Source organism: Opisthocomus hoazin, chromosome 8 (assembly GCF_030867145.1).
Source record: "Opisthocomus hoazin isolate bOpiHoa1 chromosome 8, bOpiHoa1.hap1, whole genome shotgun sequence".
Classification (NCBI taxonomy): Eukaryota; Metazoa; Chordata; class Aves; order Opisthocomiformes; family Opisthocomidae; genus Opisthocomus; species Opisthocomus hoazin.
Genome location: NC_134421.1, coordinates 32,840,287 through 32,856,468, shown reverse-complemented (window position 1 = coordinate 32,856,468; position 16,182 = coordinate 32,840,287). Strand labels below are relative to the sequence as shown.

The following is a 16,182-nucleotide window of genomic DNA, read 5'->3' as shown; positions in this document are numbered from 1 at the left end:
CCTGACACAGACAGGCTCCATGGACTAACAGCATCCCTCCATAATGCACATGTAGTGACTTTGGGCCTCCTTTCATTAAAGGTCAGAAGGGCAAAATGGAAGATGTACTTTCCATAACTGAAGTGGTATTATTGACAGGAATAGTTGTTATAGAATCACAGAATCGTCTGGGTTGGAGGGGACCTTAAAGATCACCTGGTTCCAACCCCCCTGCCATGAGCACGGACACCTTCCACTAGACCAGGTTGCTCAGAGCTCCATCCAACCTGGCCTTGAACACTACCAGGGAGGGGGCAGCCACAGCTCCTCTGGGCAATCTAGTACCTCACCACCCTCACGGTGAAGAATTTCTTCCTAGTATCTAATCTAAATCTGCCCTGTTTTAGTTTACAGCCATTCGCCCTTGTCCTATCACTACTCACCCTGGTGAAAAGTCCCTCTCCATCCTTCCTGTAGGCCCCTTCAGGTACTGTAAGGCTGCCCTAAGGTCACCCCGGAGCCTTCTCTTCTCCAGGCTGAACAGCCCCAACTCTCTTAGCCTGTCCTCACGGATTTGAGGCAAGAGGAGGAAACACCTCACCGAGATGTAGCTATTCTACATCCACAATGGGGAGCTCAACCACATTCACCTACCTTTTGATCAAAACAGATTTTTTTAAAAGGTCACCTTGTATTGAAAATATCTCTGTAAAAACACCTGCAATACTACATGGTAGTACCAATACAAACCACATCAATATTAGCTTTCTTTAAACTGTTAAACTTTATTATAAATTAAAATTTCTTTACAAAAAATTGCACATAATTGACCACTCTTAGGTTCTGATGCACTGGCATTTGCAATAGTTTCTTTAATCTTCAAGTTTAATAGTCTCTGCCGTGAGTCCAATGCAGAAAAGGGCAGTAAGCAACCCTCTTAGAGCCTTCAAGTGCAAGAAGCATACTTGTGGCCACGGCAGTTACACTTTCCTTAAGAGCGGCTGCTTTTGTTTTAAATCCTGTAATGAAAAAGTCTCAAAAAAGGTTTAAAAAAGGAAAAACCCAAAATGGACTACTTGCTTTTTACTGTAAACACAGCCCAGTAAATTAATCCCAAACACAGATCTCTCAGGCATCAGCGAGTGTCAAGTGAATCAGGAACAGCAAAACAAAGAAAACAGAAAATAAAAAGAAAACATAAAAAAATAATGTCTGTCATTTTGATTAACCATACTTACGTAGATGACGTTATGAGAATCTGGCAGGGCCCAGAAGCAAGGCCAGACAGGGAGTTCATTTTTCCAGAGGAGGGTCATGTTAATTGTTTCCAGGTTCAAGGAAAGCGGCTCGGAGGCTCGATATGCTCAGCAATACTCATCTGCCTTACACAGATCTTAGGCACGGATCAGCCTGAAGAACCATTCAACTGGTTTTGGCATTTAATAGGACTTAGGGCTGACCGCACCCAGCGTTCAGTGATTCTTGCTTTCTGTTCTGTAAGTGTTTAAATTTAAAAGCTCATCTAGGCTGACTCCAACCTCTTGGCACTTGGAAACTAGTTTTCTCAGGTTATCAGTTTTACCTCCTCCTGATGCTTCAAACAAGAGTTGCTGTAAGAGATGGGGAAGCAGATATAAGATTTAGCCAGAGCCTGAGCATCACCACATCTATGGATATGGGATATGCATAAAATTTATATGAAACCTCAAACTGAATCATAAGGAGAAAACATTACATCTTTCCACAGTGTTGCACATAGAGGTAACTTCTGAAGGGCTCTCTGATATAAATGATGGACCTGTAAAATAAAAACAAGTGTTAAAAGTCAGTACAAATTCATGCACTCAAAATGAGTGATTTGAAGCACAAAACTCTCTTGCAATAGTTTGTAAAATCCATTTTTTAAAATGCTTCAAGCTCAAGCATTAAATTGCTACTAAAAGCAAAGGCCAATTTATGTCTGACCTTAATTCTGACCCTTGTATGCACATGATTAATTACATGAGGACATTCTATTTTTCTTCACAAGACTCTTGCCTCATTCATTGCACAGGATGGAACACGCTCGGGGAATGAAGCGGCTTACTGAGTATTTCTTTTTCATCACTCAATATGTAGTCTCAAGGTCTTGCTTATTGCATACCATCCCAACCGTGCAATGAAAATTACTGTTTCATAGGCTTTTTTCCTTCAGCATCTATCTATCTATCTGTGCTTTAGCAATCAGTATGTGTCTTTGCAACTCTAAAAAAGAAAAAACGGTTTTACCATTTTACGGCTGGAAACAGAGGATCAAGATGTTTAATGCGAGTATTTACTCAAGTGTCCTTTAACTACTGGTATTTTAAGTACCAACTTTAATCAGAGTCACTAGGGGAGGTATTTGTTGGCATTTTAAATACTTGCACCCATTTTTATATTCTTTTAGCAAACCTTTACATGACCTGCTGAAGGGAACAAATGACAGGTTCTATAGGAACAGGAAATCCAGAATCTGAATCACAATTCAATTACAAAACGACATCCTCCTTGTTTACTAGAAAATCCAGTTAGCTGGAACAGTCACTGATTTGTGTAAACAGTTGCAAAGGCCACCTACATCCCAAACTAAGCCCCTCCTCCCCCCAAAAAACCCAGCCGCACTCTGTGTGCCTGCTGAAGTGATTTTACTCCACACCAAGTCAGGTGGTTGCAGAAGAAAACCACAAGATTTCTTCTGGGTGTAATCCAGCACCAGTGTTTAACGTACGCCTTCATTCCAATTGGTTCATTTTCTTTAAGGACCCTATTTTTGATTCATTTGAACTGTATTTTTCTAACTTTTGAACCAAACAAAGTAGGGATCTTTTAAGTCACCAGCCTCACTATAGGCAGTGCCTTAAAATGTAGTCCATCTAATACAATGACTGAAGCAGGGATCTGTGACTGATTACAGATTACACCAAACCATCAGCACAGAAACAGAATTAAGGTTGAATAGCCAGCCATGCCTTTGATATCTCCTGACTTTGAACTATTTGATCTTACAAACCAAGTAACTGTCTGCTTGGGGGGGAGTGGGGGTGTTCTTTTTAAACATTCCAGGAGACAGTAAAAAAGGAATGAAAAGATTTCTTATGTGAGTCTAACAATAGCCATGCTACCCGTTATGGATCACTTAAAGCTTTAATACTGTTTCAAAAGAAAGACTACTGGCAGAAGAGAAGGATGCTGAGGATCAGCCCCTGCAAGAATGACACAAAACAAAATACAGCAGAGAAGTAGCTCAGAAACACCACAACCAAGTGGTGAGTCACAAACCCAGGGCCTCACGATCCCCCTAATACACAGCATCTTTCCACAGGCAGAAGTGTATTTTGAAGGCGACAGCAACAATACCAGGAAGATTCGTTCTGTTTCGACTGAAAAGCAACTCAGTTGCTGTGCCAAAAGCCTCTTACATTTGCACAAAGAGTGAACCCAAAAAGTACTCAATGGTACTCATTGGGGAGGGAAACTTGTTATTTTTGGAGAAAAAGAACTGATATCTTTGATGGGGCGGGGAACTACTCAAACTCTGTACACAGATCGGCTTGGCAGACCCACCCTTCCAACTACTTGTCGCAGATAGTCGTTACCATCTTCCAGCACAACAATCCTTCCTTCCCTCTACTGCACTTTAAGAGCTAGCAATCCCCTCCAGGTTAAAAAAAAAAAACAAACCCAAAACACACACAAAAGTGGGAAAAGAATAAATACAGCCCCCCAGAAAGGGAAAGATACACACAAATAGTATGCACAAGTACTCGTGATATAGAATCATAGAATCACAGAAAGTTCTGGGTCGGAAGGGACCACTAGAGGTCATCTAGTCCAACTCCCCTGCAGCGAGCAGGGACACCACTAACTAGATCAGGTTGCTCAGAGCCCTGTCCAACCTGGTCTTGAATGTTTCCAGGGATGGGGCCTCCACTACCTCTCTGGGCAACCCGTTCCAGTGTTTCACCACCCTCATTGTAAAGAATTTCTTCCTTGTATCTAGCCTAAACCTACCCTGTTTTAGTTTAAAACCATTACCCCTCGTCCTGTCACTGTTGTCTCTACTAAAAAGACTGTCCCCATCTTTCCTATAGGCTCCCTTTAAGTACTGAAATGCTGCAATCAGGTCTCCCCGCAGCCTTCTCTTCTCCAGGCTGAACAAGCCCAACTCTCTCAGCCTGTCCTCATAGGAGAGGTGCTCCAGCCCTCGGATCATTTTTGTAGCCCTCCTTTGGACCCGCTCCAACAGTTCCATGTCCTTCTTGTGCTGAGGGCTCCAGAGCTGAACGCAGTACTCCAGGTGAGGTCTCACCAGAGCAGAGTAGAGGAGCAGAATCACCTCTCTCGACCTGCTGGCCACGCTTCTCTTGATGCAGCCCAGGACACGGTTGGCCCTCTGGGCTGCCAGCACACACTACCGGCTCATGTCCAGCGTTTCGTCTATCAGTACCCCCAAGTCCCTCTCAGCAGAGCTGCTCTCGATCCTTTCATCCCCCAGCCTGTATTGATAGCGGGGATTACCCCGACCCAGGTGTAGGACCTTGCACTTGGCCTTGTTGAACCTCATGAGGTTCACACAGGCCCACCTCTCCAGCTTGTCCAGGTCCCTCTGGATGGCATCCCGTCCTTCTGGTGTATCATATATAATCCATTCTACCTTGATTGCCAAAGGTATTGCTCACACTTCAGGCAAATGCTTTGGTGTTCATACATCAAGTATTTCAACTATCTAGAAATCTTGGGTTTAAGAGATAACCATTGCTTTGTGTAAAGCCACGGTATGAAAAGTTTTACAGAATTTTATAGTTACTCATTTCAGTAAGCTGTGTTGACTTACTTCTCTCTGTCCCATTAGAAAGCATTCGGCAGCAATGGCTCTGAGGAAAAGAAATATATAAAAATATTTATTCTTGAATGATTTTAAATGCCATTAGTGGCAGAATACTGACTGAGGAATGGAATTACAAATTCCTTGAGAAGAAACTGACTAACTTCCAATGATGTTAATCTACAGTGAAAAGATAAAAATAGCCATTTTTTAAAAACAACCTTACATGAGCAAGACATTTCAGTGGTTCCCCATTATGAACAAACACTGAAGAAAAAGATCAGTTCAGCATCACTGGATAATGGAGATTACTGCTATTGTGATATATAAAGGGGAGGGTAGAGAGGGGGAGACAGAAGTCAATAGTTGAATTAAAAAAGCAACTTGTAAATACATCATTCATATTTGTCTGCATAATATTCATTCACATAAGTTTCCCCAAGAGGGAAATTCCATTTCTCATTTTAAAGAAGTGACAGTACCTCTGCCCATTGTAAGAAACAGTTACTGTTTAAATAAGCTAATGAAAGAGAGACTTCCAGTGCAAGCCCAATTGGAAGGACATTTCACATTTACCTTTGTGGTGTAAACCTTATAAACAAAAGCAATATCTATGAAAACAGATGTATGACTGTTGCATTACATTTTCCAGATGGCCAGGCATGTTGGGATATTATATGTAAACATCTTGGCTTGCAGTTTCAGAATTTGAACATTGCTCTCCTCCCAGTATTGCAGAAGCAGTCTGTAAAAAGCATTCATGAGAAAGGAACAGTGCTCTCATCACCGGGAACAGAAAAGCAATCCAAAGGTACAAACACATTACACAAAATACACTGTACCTAATCTGAGCCAAGAGTTGCAAGTAGGGAAAAATCCCAAGCCACCCTGTACGATACTGACTGAACATGCTCTCAGAACAAAACAAAAAAGTTAAGATACACTTTCAGAGAATAACCAAGAAGCGTGAAACCGCAGAGAAAACATGATCCTTGGCACATCACAAGATCCAGTTTTAGCATGCACAAGGTAGCCCTACATTTGAAAGGGGGCTAATCAGTTTTATAGTCATGTGTTCTGCTCACCCATTTCACATGGTACCACCACTGTCTAAGGAAGCTGCAAGTTCCATCCAGACTGAACTGCAACTTGGTTTAAAACGCAGCCAGCTTCATGTGCCAGAGGCAGGTGTGTCATACTCTCCCCATGCCCCCAACCACACACACTTATCTCGAGTCTTGCTTTGAATACTTTGGGGTCACTGCTGCCCCTAAACACTAAGTGTATGGGCACTTTTCAAAATTATTCAATTAAATGTTCCTGAGTTCACTGGAGCTGAACACTGTAAAACACAGACTCCCTAATCCTGGAAGACTACATTTTGAAACACTCTTCAAGTAAGAATCAGTGCAATGCTTACATTAACTGGTTTTATTTCCCATAAGACTTTTTTTTTTTTTCAAAATTAAGAACGGTTTATCTTTGCTAAATAAATGTCAAGCTAAGCCTTAAGGCAGCACTGTTATACACTGGTGGATCCATTTTTATTTGTTTTACGCTAGAACTGTACTTTTAACTGATCATTAAGTAACAACCAGATTTTAATATATGTATCTGACATATCTCTACACACTTGAAATTTCAATCATATGTACTCATCATGTACAATGCAGAGTTAATTCCTGTGTAATTATAACTTTTCTGTAAATGAACAGAACTCTGTCAAATACAAGAAAGATTGAGACGTCAAAAGACACAGCATGCCTCAAGCAACATGCAATAACAGAGGAAGAGTTTTACTTTTGTAGCAGAAAGCAAATCATGCATGTCGTGCACAAAAACCAGTAGTTACATTAACCAGCTGTTTGTCTTGATTACAAGTATTTCTACATACCTCAGTGCAAGTCCAGGATTAGCAGGCATGGTAGAACAAAACCGTTCCAAGGTTTTGGAATGTTGAGATTTTGGAATGCAGCTCAAATAAAAAAGAATTACCTGCAGAATTTCAATTATAAATATTAATCCACTTCATAACCATCTAATTTTGCCAAGAATAATGGAATGACCAACTAGGAACATTATGACTAAAGTGAGTTACTGCCTACAAACCTTATCAACTACAAACCTTATCCCTCAAGGGTACAGAAATCGCTCTGTATATTAAAAAGTGAGCGTCAAGTTGCTAACACCACATATTTTAGTCCTTCTAGCTGCATTTAGCGAGTAAAGAGAAATGCACCGGATGTTAGCAAAACGGGACCCAGGATTTCTGTAAGCTTTATTCTATCTTCATAAGCGCTCAACTTGTTTTTACTCCTACTTCCATTTCTTCTGTTTCTCGACCACTGTAATTTCTATGATCAAAACTGACAGCTACACTGTTTCCACCTGCCAGTGTTACAGCTCCGCAGACGTCTCTTGCTCAGCCATCTCTCCCCTCCCTTACACATTTTCTCTTTTCTCTGGGAGAGTGTGTCATTAACAGCTGTATTCACAGTATTAAAGCATGCCATAATGAAGTTTCTCTTTGCCTTACACAGCCTTTATTCAAAAAGTCACTGCTAGATAGTCTTCTGCTCAGAACACTGCCCTCCTCAGATGCTTGTTTCTTTCTCTACCAATTCCTAGCTCTCAGTGTTCACATACTACTGGTGTGGTATTTGAACAAGTAAATTACAGGTACCTGCTAAAAGGTCATCAGTTTCTTTGTTTAATTAAAACTGTCCACAGACACATTTTTACCTTATTATGAAACTCATAATTGGTCCAATAATCAGCAGTACTAAAAGGAATTGGGTATCGTGTGGGGACTGTAACCAGACATCTGTTCACTAGGTCAGTAAAAAGCTTGAATTCTTGAACTTTGTTGTTGGATCCAACAACTTTGCTATTGATAAAAACAAGGTAACTGGAAGGAAAAAAGAAAAAAAAATATGGTTCTGGTAGCCTTCACTTTATAGCTTTGAGATTAATTTATTTCTTCACTTAAGAACTTACTCGAGCCAGATGTTCTGAACAGTTTCCTGCTGCATCACTGCCCCCAGAGCTGCTTCGTAAGCATCCAGCGCCTCACCAACACTCACATGAAGAGACTGGCACAAACTGTTTATATTAAAAGTTAAAAAGTGTTGTATGTGATAAACAATGCACGTTCTTACATACTAAGAGTAAGAAACAATGAAGGACTTCCCATTCTGAGATGCAAGAAAAAACAGTGTTTTCAGTTCAGCAGCATTAGGAGCTAATTTATCAGTCAACTTATTAAAATGGGTAAGTCTCAACTGCAGATAATAAGGAGTAACAGAGAAACAATGCAGTTTAAAATGCAACTCGACTTAAATAGAAATGAAATCCTATGAATTGTCTTCTACTCTTGTAAAGTAGCCTCTTACTAAACCTTTTAACAGGGATGCTCTTGACTGCTACAGAACAGAGACAACTCTTGAGTTTGTGCCTGGAAATTTCCAGAACAATAAATTTCTAAGTCACATTAAAACCACTTGAGAAATGGTATCAGACTGTGGCAACAAAATTAAGTGTTCTGAAACAAGTACTGCTAGAGATCTGGGGTAGAAATATGCTGATCATGTCAGCAAAAAAAAAAAAAGCACACTTGACAAGAATATTCAGAAAAATCCTTAATTTTGTTCCACAGTTTCTCAAAGAAACATATGGTCAGACCAACATATATGACCTCACCGAAGACAGAAGGAGACATTTTTTGATCAAGATTCAGTGAACAATCCTTATTTCAAAGTGTAAAGTAACAGTGAAAAAAAGGTAAGACTTTCAGTAAGAGAAACAAGCCTCACGAAGACTACAGAAACACAAAATGAGATGTTGGTACCTTGCTACAGAACCCTCCTGACTAGAGTCACATAATCAGAGTGCCTGATGCTGTTCCTGCTTTCCTCAAGAATTACAAATTAAATCACCAATTCTTTCGTAGAAAGTGTGTGTACATGTCTGTGCACACACATACACACACGTACATACACACACAACCATGTTTCCAAGCAAAACATTGTTTCTTGAGCTTTGAAGCTTTGCTGATTTCAATCTATATTCACTTGCCAAAAATGAACTTTTGTGTCTTTTGTCCTCTGTACCTGAAAAAAGGAAAGACAGATACACAGGCCCAAATACATAGGCACTTACTGTAGTAAAACTCAACCACAGAAACACTCAATTATTAGCTCTGAAAGTGATTTAGGCACTTATTTCAAGAGCACTATTTTTCCTCCTAGAAGCAAGTGCTACAATACAGGAGCAACTGAGCTTAAGTTAAGGTCCCTAGTGACTAGACTAAACAGTGACTTCAAGTGTCTTTCTAACAATGTTTCTGCTGTGCAAGTACCAACCTTAAAATCGAACTTTAGCACAGGTATTTTCTAACAAAATTATTTAAATTGGTATTAACGGACAATATAGAAAGAAAACATTAAGATATCTTAAACTGAACCTTATATAAAGATTTTCTTGAAAACCATATATTTTACCTGTTTATAAGTTGTCCACCAATTAAAAACTATAAGCAACAGTGCTGAAGGAATTCTGAGGAGTCCTCACTCAGTATCTGTAGAATTATCATCTTTGCCCCTTTACTCATCTGAAAAGCCAAACAGCTACTTGTGAAGATTGACAAACCCAGACCACATAGTGGTAAGCTTCTTAAACAGCTGAAGTCACCACCTCGGTAACCCCAGTTATACTGGTATAAGTTATAATGGCTAATATTTTGGTGCTTTCCAATCCTGGATATTACTGCCATCAAAAGGAATGGTGGAAGAAACAAAAAAAATAGTTGTGTATACGTGACAAAGATCTGTCACCTTCACAGCCTCTTCCAGAGGAGCAGATCACTTTGCTGTGTTACTTTGCTACAGAAGGGCGCCTGTGGCTAGTTCCAGCTTCTCTGGTCTGTTGATAGTAGCACCATCAACAGCTGAAAGAGTGGGTCAGGGAAGGTGGGGAGACCAGGGCTAAACAAGGAGTAGGGGAAACTACTGTTAAATAAAAGGGAGGCAACTGAAAGCCTTAAGAAAGAACACCACTACTAGCAGCAGCAACCTAAACCAAAAGTAAAAAGAAAACAAAAAAATCATTTTGTGAGATGATCACACCTGTTACTGTTCCCATAGGGCAGAATTTCTGAAAGATTTCTCAAGTGGAGCATTTAAGTTGATGTGCAATTCACAGTTCCGTAAAGTTGGCTCTGTTTTGCAACAGGCAGGCAGGTTCTCTAAGGACTGGTAGATCACTTAGAAAGAACCCAAACTGATATACCCTCTGGCAAATAATGAACGTTCAGCTTTTGAAAATACAATTTACTCAGACCCAATAACTGTTTCTCAGAAATGCTTTAGAAAGTCTCACCAGTAGATCTGCCACAGATATGGGATTTGCTGGTTTACAACATCATCTGTAAGATGTTCTTTATAGAGAGGCGACGCAAATTCAATTGGCATTGGAAAATTCAAGAGATATCTACAAGAGCAAAAAGTAGTAGTAAATGAGAATATCCCTCTACATGGAAGAGCCCTACGCGGGTGTAACATTTAGTTCCAAAATTCAGTTCATGGGACATACTAAAAAAAAAAAAAAAAAAAAAAAAGAAAACAAAACACCACACCACACTTTCCCTAGATTTTAGTTTAGCTCTATCCAGATAAAATTTGTACAGAAAGCACTATACACAGAAATATAGAAATTATTAATATAGAAAGCATTTACTCACTCATTATGTATGAAGTTAACTGTTGCTTTATATCTCAGACATCCCACTCCCCACATAAAATACATCAAGTAAAGTACAATTATCTACATACAGTCAGCTAACCTGAATTACCAGTACTAAATTTAATGTGAACAAATTTAAGCAGGAATAAAATCTAACACCTAACTTAGAGATAAAAACATTTCAAAGTCTCATCTCCATAAGCTTTAGCACAGAAGGTCTTCCTTCTCACAGGAGGATGGGGCCAAGCTCTTTTCAGTAGTGCCCAGCGACAGGACAAGGGGCAATGGGCACAAACTGAAGCAGAGGAAGTTCCGTCTGAACATGAGGAAGAACTTCTTCCCTCTGAGGGTGACGGAGCACTGGAACAGGCTGCCCAGGGAGGCTGTGGAGTCTCCTCTAGAGATATTCAAGACCCACCTGGACAAGGTCCTGTGCAGCCTGCTGTAGGTGACCCTGCTTCGGCAGGAGGGTTGGACTAGATGACCCACAGAGGTGCATTCCAACCTCTACCTTTCTGTGATTCTGTGATTTCTTTGAAGGCCTTCAGAGGCATCTATATTGACTATATGGAACGTGCATTAGGTGCTAAAATTCAAGTGGAAAATCAGCAGGCTAGATATGAACCTGTGCCTTTTCAACAACAATAATCTGCTGATTTAATAGCATGCTGGACCTCTGGATTGAAGTCTTTTGCAAGTGCCCAAATATAGTATTTTAGGTACACAATTTTAGGCTACTAGCTTTGGGGAAAAAACAAACAAACCAGCTTTGGCATATATACCATTGATTTTCATTCCCCAAATCCAGACATTAACCTTGCTGGCTGCTTCATTTTTAAACGCTTGTGGTTTTACAATTTAGTGTATATGCACAATCAACATGCATAAGCCTTATAAATTATCATACCAAATCATAATTCACTGAAGTTTTAGCAAAACATGCCAAGCTAAAAATAGGAGTTCAAAAGTTCTAGACTGTCTCGGTTTTTCAAGAAAATGCCAGTATTACTGAAATTTATATGGAAAAAGATATTCTAAGTATACCTTAAGAGATCCATGGGACCATGCTGTTGGCATGTATTCTCAAAAAAAGCTGCCACAAAATCTTGCAACAGTGGAAGAATACTGCTTGACCTTTCCTGTTTTGGGGTTTTATTTTTTAAAAACAAAAGAATTAAAATCAGACATCAAGCTGAAAATTACAAGAACGATTTAAGCACAATAAATAACAAGTGGTGTGTCTATCTCTGCAATGCTTCATTGTCTTCATTCTTTCAAGAATTAAGTCTACCTATGTCAGTCAGCAAGTAGCAGAAAAAAGCTGGAAACATATTACAGGGTTTACTGATAATGTCTATTATTCTTGCCTAAGGATACTAACACTGGATTAGAACAATCTAAACTATAAATTTATGATTTTACGTAATTGTTTTCATTGTCTTTAATCATATGTCTAATCTTGGTGATTCTATTTTTCCCATCTATATAAAGGAGCATTACATTACAAAAATATCACGAAGATTAATCAATTCAATAAGTGTTTGAAAGAACACACAAAACCCAAGCCTTATAAAGCCAGCAGACCAACAAAATGAGTTTTGGAGTGGAACGTTACCTGCGAAACAAGGAATTTACACAAATGATAAAAAATTTCTGCATTCTGAGGATTCTTCTCAAAAGCTCCAATCCACACTTTGTAGGCATTTTCACTCTGCTCCATCTGCAAATACAAGGTGGCCAAACTCTCCAAGAGCTGACAGTTGTTAGGGCAGAGCTCCAATAAAGATGTACAAAGCTCTGCAGCCGACTTCCACCTTAAAGAAAAGTAAAGGTGAGTTTTCAAAAAAGCAGAGTTGAGTACTCCAATTAAAAATGTCTTAAAACAACTTACCTTTCAAGAAGTTTCAGCAAAACTATCATGTTTCTGTAGAGAGGAAAGCAGATAGCTATTCTTTTGTCAGCCTCAAGGCTTTCATCAGTACATGTTCTGACCGCATCTTCAACACAAAAGTATAAAATCAAGCCTTTAGACTTAAAACAATGTCAAAGTAACTTGAAGCTTTAACATAATAAAAAGTCTCATTTAACATAATGAAAACATCTAAGTTTAAGAGGGCTGCTTTTGCAAATTATTAAAAAAAAAAAAATTGAAGATGACCATGTTTGAAAAAGCTCTCTTTCTTAGCACTTATCACCACAGTGCAAAGACCAAAGTCTTTCAGAAGTTTCATCACTCATTCATTTAAAAAACAGGAAACATCCTACCAACAAAATGTTAAAGCCATATTATGGATAGCAGTCTATCACTATATTTAAAACTACATTTCAGGGTAGCTGCTTAAAGCTATTCAGACAAAAGCTAATGTAGGATATTACTTCTCTTCTCAGCATAATGAAAAGTTACCCAACAATGAACACCCCATAATGAACACCCCATTATCATGGCTAGACTGCCTTCACGCCCACAGCTGGGTTACTCAGTCTGTCCTTGAGATTTCCACACGGCGTTACCACCTGCAGCAGATACATTCTCAATGGCAATTCAATATTGCTGCTGGCTAACACGCTCAGCTGACACAAATGAAGACAAACACATGCATTGCTCTGCCTCCTCTAAGGAAACACACTAATCTCCCAGCAGAGTAACTTTCCAATAGACACATCCCATTGAGGGGACAGAGGGTAAGACAGAACGACAACAGCAGCTTAGCTTTTGCTTGCATAGGCCCAAGAAATGTCATACTGTCACAAGCCACTGGTCTTTATCTTCATAGAATTTTTGCCACAAAAATGATCAAAGGGCTGGAACACTTCTCCTATGAAGTAAAGCTGAGAGAGTTGGGGCTGTTCAGCCTGGAGAAGTGAAGGCTCCAGGGAGACGTTATAGCAGCCTTCCAGTACCTGAAGGAGGGCCACAAGAAAAGTGGGGAGGGACTCTTTACAAGGGCATGGAGTGATAAGACAAGGGGCAATGGCTTCACGCTACAAGAAGTTAAGTTTAGATTAGATATAAGAAATTCTTTACTATGAGGGTGGTGAGGCACTGGAACAGGCTGCCCAGAGAAGCTCTGGCTGCCCCCTCCCTGGAAGGGTTCAAGGCCAGGTTGGATGGGGCTTTGAGCAACCTGGTCTAGTAGAAGGTGTCCCTGCCCATGGCAGGGGGGTTGGAACTAGGTGATCTTCAAGGTCCCTTCTGACCCAAACCATTCTATGATTTTATGATTATAACTCAGAGAAAAAGCTAAAGCTCTGAATTATAGATAAAAAAAACCTCAGTGTGTGTGTGTTAAGTACTCAAGAACAGGGACTTTCCTCACTGCTATGTTCAAATCAAGACAAAAATATTCACTGGATTAATCCCAATGGCTTAACATAGTCATCAGCAATATTGCACTGCCTTGCAAAAGTTAGATAATATTTCTTGATTTACAACAAGTGATCAATGTATTAAGTAGTTTACCTCCTTAATCTTACCTTCGAACATAGCTAACAGCACATCAGGACTGGTCTTCACATCTTTAACTGTTTGCCACGGTATTAAAAATGGCTCTTTGTTCACTATCCTTGAAGGACTGACATTAGCTGGATCATACAACTTGACTGGGAGAATGCCAAATTCAGTTAGATATATGTAAGCCAGCCATGCCAAGCAACGGTCACTTACAGTAAGACGTTCTGATATTATCTTTTCATTTGTTGATTTTAAAGCATTCTGCAAAGGTTAAAAGAAATACATTGTATTTGGACCATAAAATAAGAAAAGGAAACAGGAAGAATAAGTTTTAATATTCTTAAATCTTTTCCACAGAAAAGACAGGAATTAATTCTTTACGTCAATCATAATTATATCTGGCTTATATGAATGATCCTGATTCTATGTGGCTTATGTGAATGTGTGACTATTCAGATCGTATGTATAATTTCTAGTAACAGGTTTAGAAAAACTGTAGATTGTTATTTTGAAAAGTGAACACAGATAGACTTTGAAAACATGCGTCTCCCAACATGTACTCCATTTTTCTGCTAAATTCTTGGACAATTACTTCCAGTGGCACAGAAATAACACATTAGCTCTAGAGACAACTCATCTACAAGTTGGATTCAGCTTGCTATGTCCTACTGGGTTTTGTGGTTTTGAGGTGGTTTTTTTTGTTTGTTTGTTTGTTTTTTAATTAAGCTCTAGTTATACAGCTACTAAGTTACAGCTATCCAAGTCTACTGAAAGCACCACCATCTCTAGACACATCATTTTTTTTTAAAAAAAACACGTATTGGAAACACTACTGAGAACAAGGATACTGCTTCAAATTTTCCTACCAGTCATATACTAAACTAGAATAACCCAGCTAAATTGGCAGATACCAAATAAAATCACTAGAGCATGCAATTAGTCAAAGTCTAAACACAACTGCTCCTAAACCAGAACAGAATCATGGCTAGTGATGTGCCAACATTTTTCTGGATAAATGCAGTACAATCAAAGAACACACTTTAAAGGGAATGAGAGTACTTGCAAATTTAGGCAAAATTCAGCAGGGCACTTGTTTTTGAAAGTTTTTGCCTATTACAGGACATCTCACTTATTCATCCTTTAAAATATTTACCTCAGATACTTTGCTTCCAGGTTTTCAAAAAGACACATTGCTACTTACTCTGAAGTAGCATTTACTTGGAAATTATCTTCTCTTAAATACAGTTAAATAATCTCTCCTCAAGACATTCTTTTCAACTACACATTTCAGATGAATATATAAAAAAAAAAAAAAACACAAACATGTTTGATTTTGTGATGATGCTTTGTGGAAAGGTAAGGGAAACCGATCTATGTTGTTCTCCCATATACATGGGATTTCCTTGTCAATTCACCACAAATTGAGGTTCTTCTCCCTCTGTTGTTTTTGTTCATTCAGTGTTACACTTATCAGTACTGCTATGTTTAGAATAGCTTTTGGAGAAAGCCAACATAACATTACACTTTTCTATCTACACTAGAGCTAGGAAAAAGCATTATGGCCTTAAAGCACACAGCATAGACAAATGGGTTAGGGTGCAGCAAGCAGCAGGTGCCACCTGCCGGTACAAACAAAAAAACCTCCAACTACAGCAGCTCCCACTTTGAGTAGGAGCTGATGGCAGCACTCTATCTCTCACCTTCGCCCACCACTTCTGCTGTCTACAGAACAGCAACAGTCACCCAAATTCTTTCTATACTCACAATAAAAGCCTGAGATAACTCCATGACTTTGGAACTCATGGAATCCGATTTAACAGCCTCCAAATTTTGGAGCAAGACATACTATGTTCTTTCCCAAGAATTACTAGTTTCATAGTTTCTGTAGCATTAAATATTTAATTACCTGAGGCAACACATACTCATATGCCATTCACTGCAGAAAAGTGTTTTACAGCTTACCAGAAGTTAAGAATTACTTTGCGATGTAGGGGTCTAGGCTATTAGCTACACAAGCAATATAGGTAACAAATCCCCAAAGGTATATCCAAATTTTACAATGGCATCATATCTCAAAACAAAAGTCTCTAGGAGAATTCCTTCAGCAAATAACCGAAGGAACAGTTTTTTCTAAAACTGACACTACTGGAGTCACAGACATTAGAAA

The 16,182-nt window shown here is 39.2% G+C and overlaps 1 protein-coding gene across 3 annotated transcripts in view; it reads right to left on the bottom strand.

Moving 5' to 3' along the window:
- Positions 1 to 766: 766 nt before the first annotated feature.
- ZFC3H1 (zinc finger C3H1-type containing) overlaps positions 767 to 16,182 on the bottom strand; it is a 44,671-nt gene continuing 29,255 nt past the window's right edge. For all 3 annotated transcript variants that reach the window (XM_075427942.1, XM_075427944.1, XM_075427943.1), the window contains exons 24-35: positions 14,039 to 14,276; positions 12,456 to 12,561; positions 12,180 to 12,378; positions 11,609 to 11,703; positions 10,202 to 10,312; positions 7,823 to 7,927; positions 7,568 to 7,733; positions 6,720 to 6,820; positions 5,469 to 5,570; positions 4,835 to 4,874; positions 1,715 to 1,777; positions 767 to 1,589 (exon numbers count right to left, since the gene is read on the bottom strand). In XM_075427942.1, the coding sequence (XP_075284057.1) occupies positions 1,452 to 1,589; positions 1,715 to 1,777; positions 4,835 to 4,874; positions 5,469 to 5,570; positions 6,720 to 6,820; positions 7,568 to 7,733; positions 7,823 to 7,927; positions 10,202 to 10,312; positions 11,609 to 11,703; positions 12,180 to 12,378; positions 12,456 to 12,561; positions 14,039 to 14,276 (1,464 nt within the window). In that variant the 3' untranslated portion in view covers positions 767 to 1,451. The remainder of the gene's footprint in view (positions 1,590 to 1,714; positions 1,778 to 4,834; positions 4,875 to 5,468; positions 5,571 to 6,719; positions 6,821 to 7,567; positions 7,734 to 7,822; positions 7,928 to 10,201; positions 10,313 to 11,608; positions 11,704 to 12,179; positions 12,379 to 12,455; positions 12,562 to 14,038; positions 14,277 to 16,182) is intronic.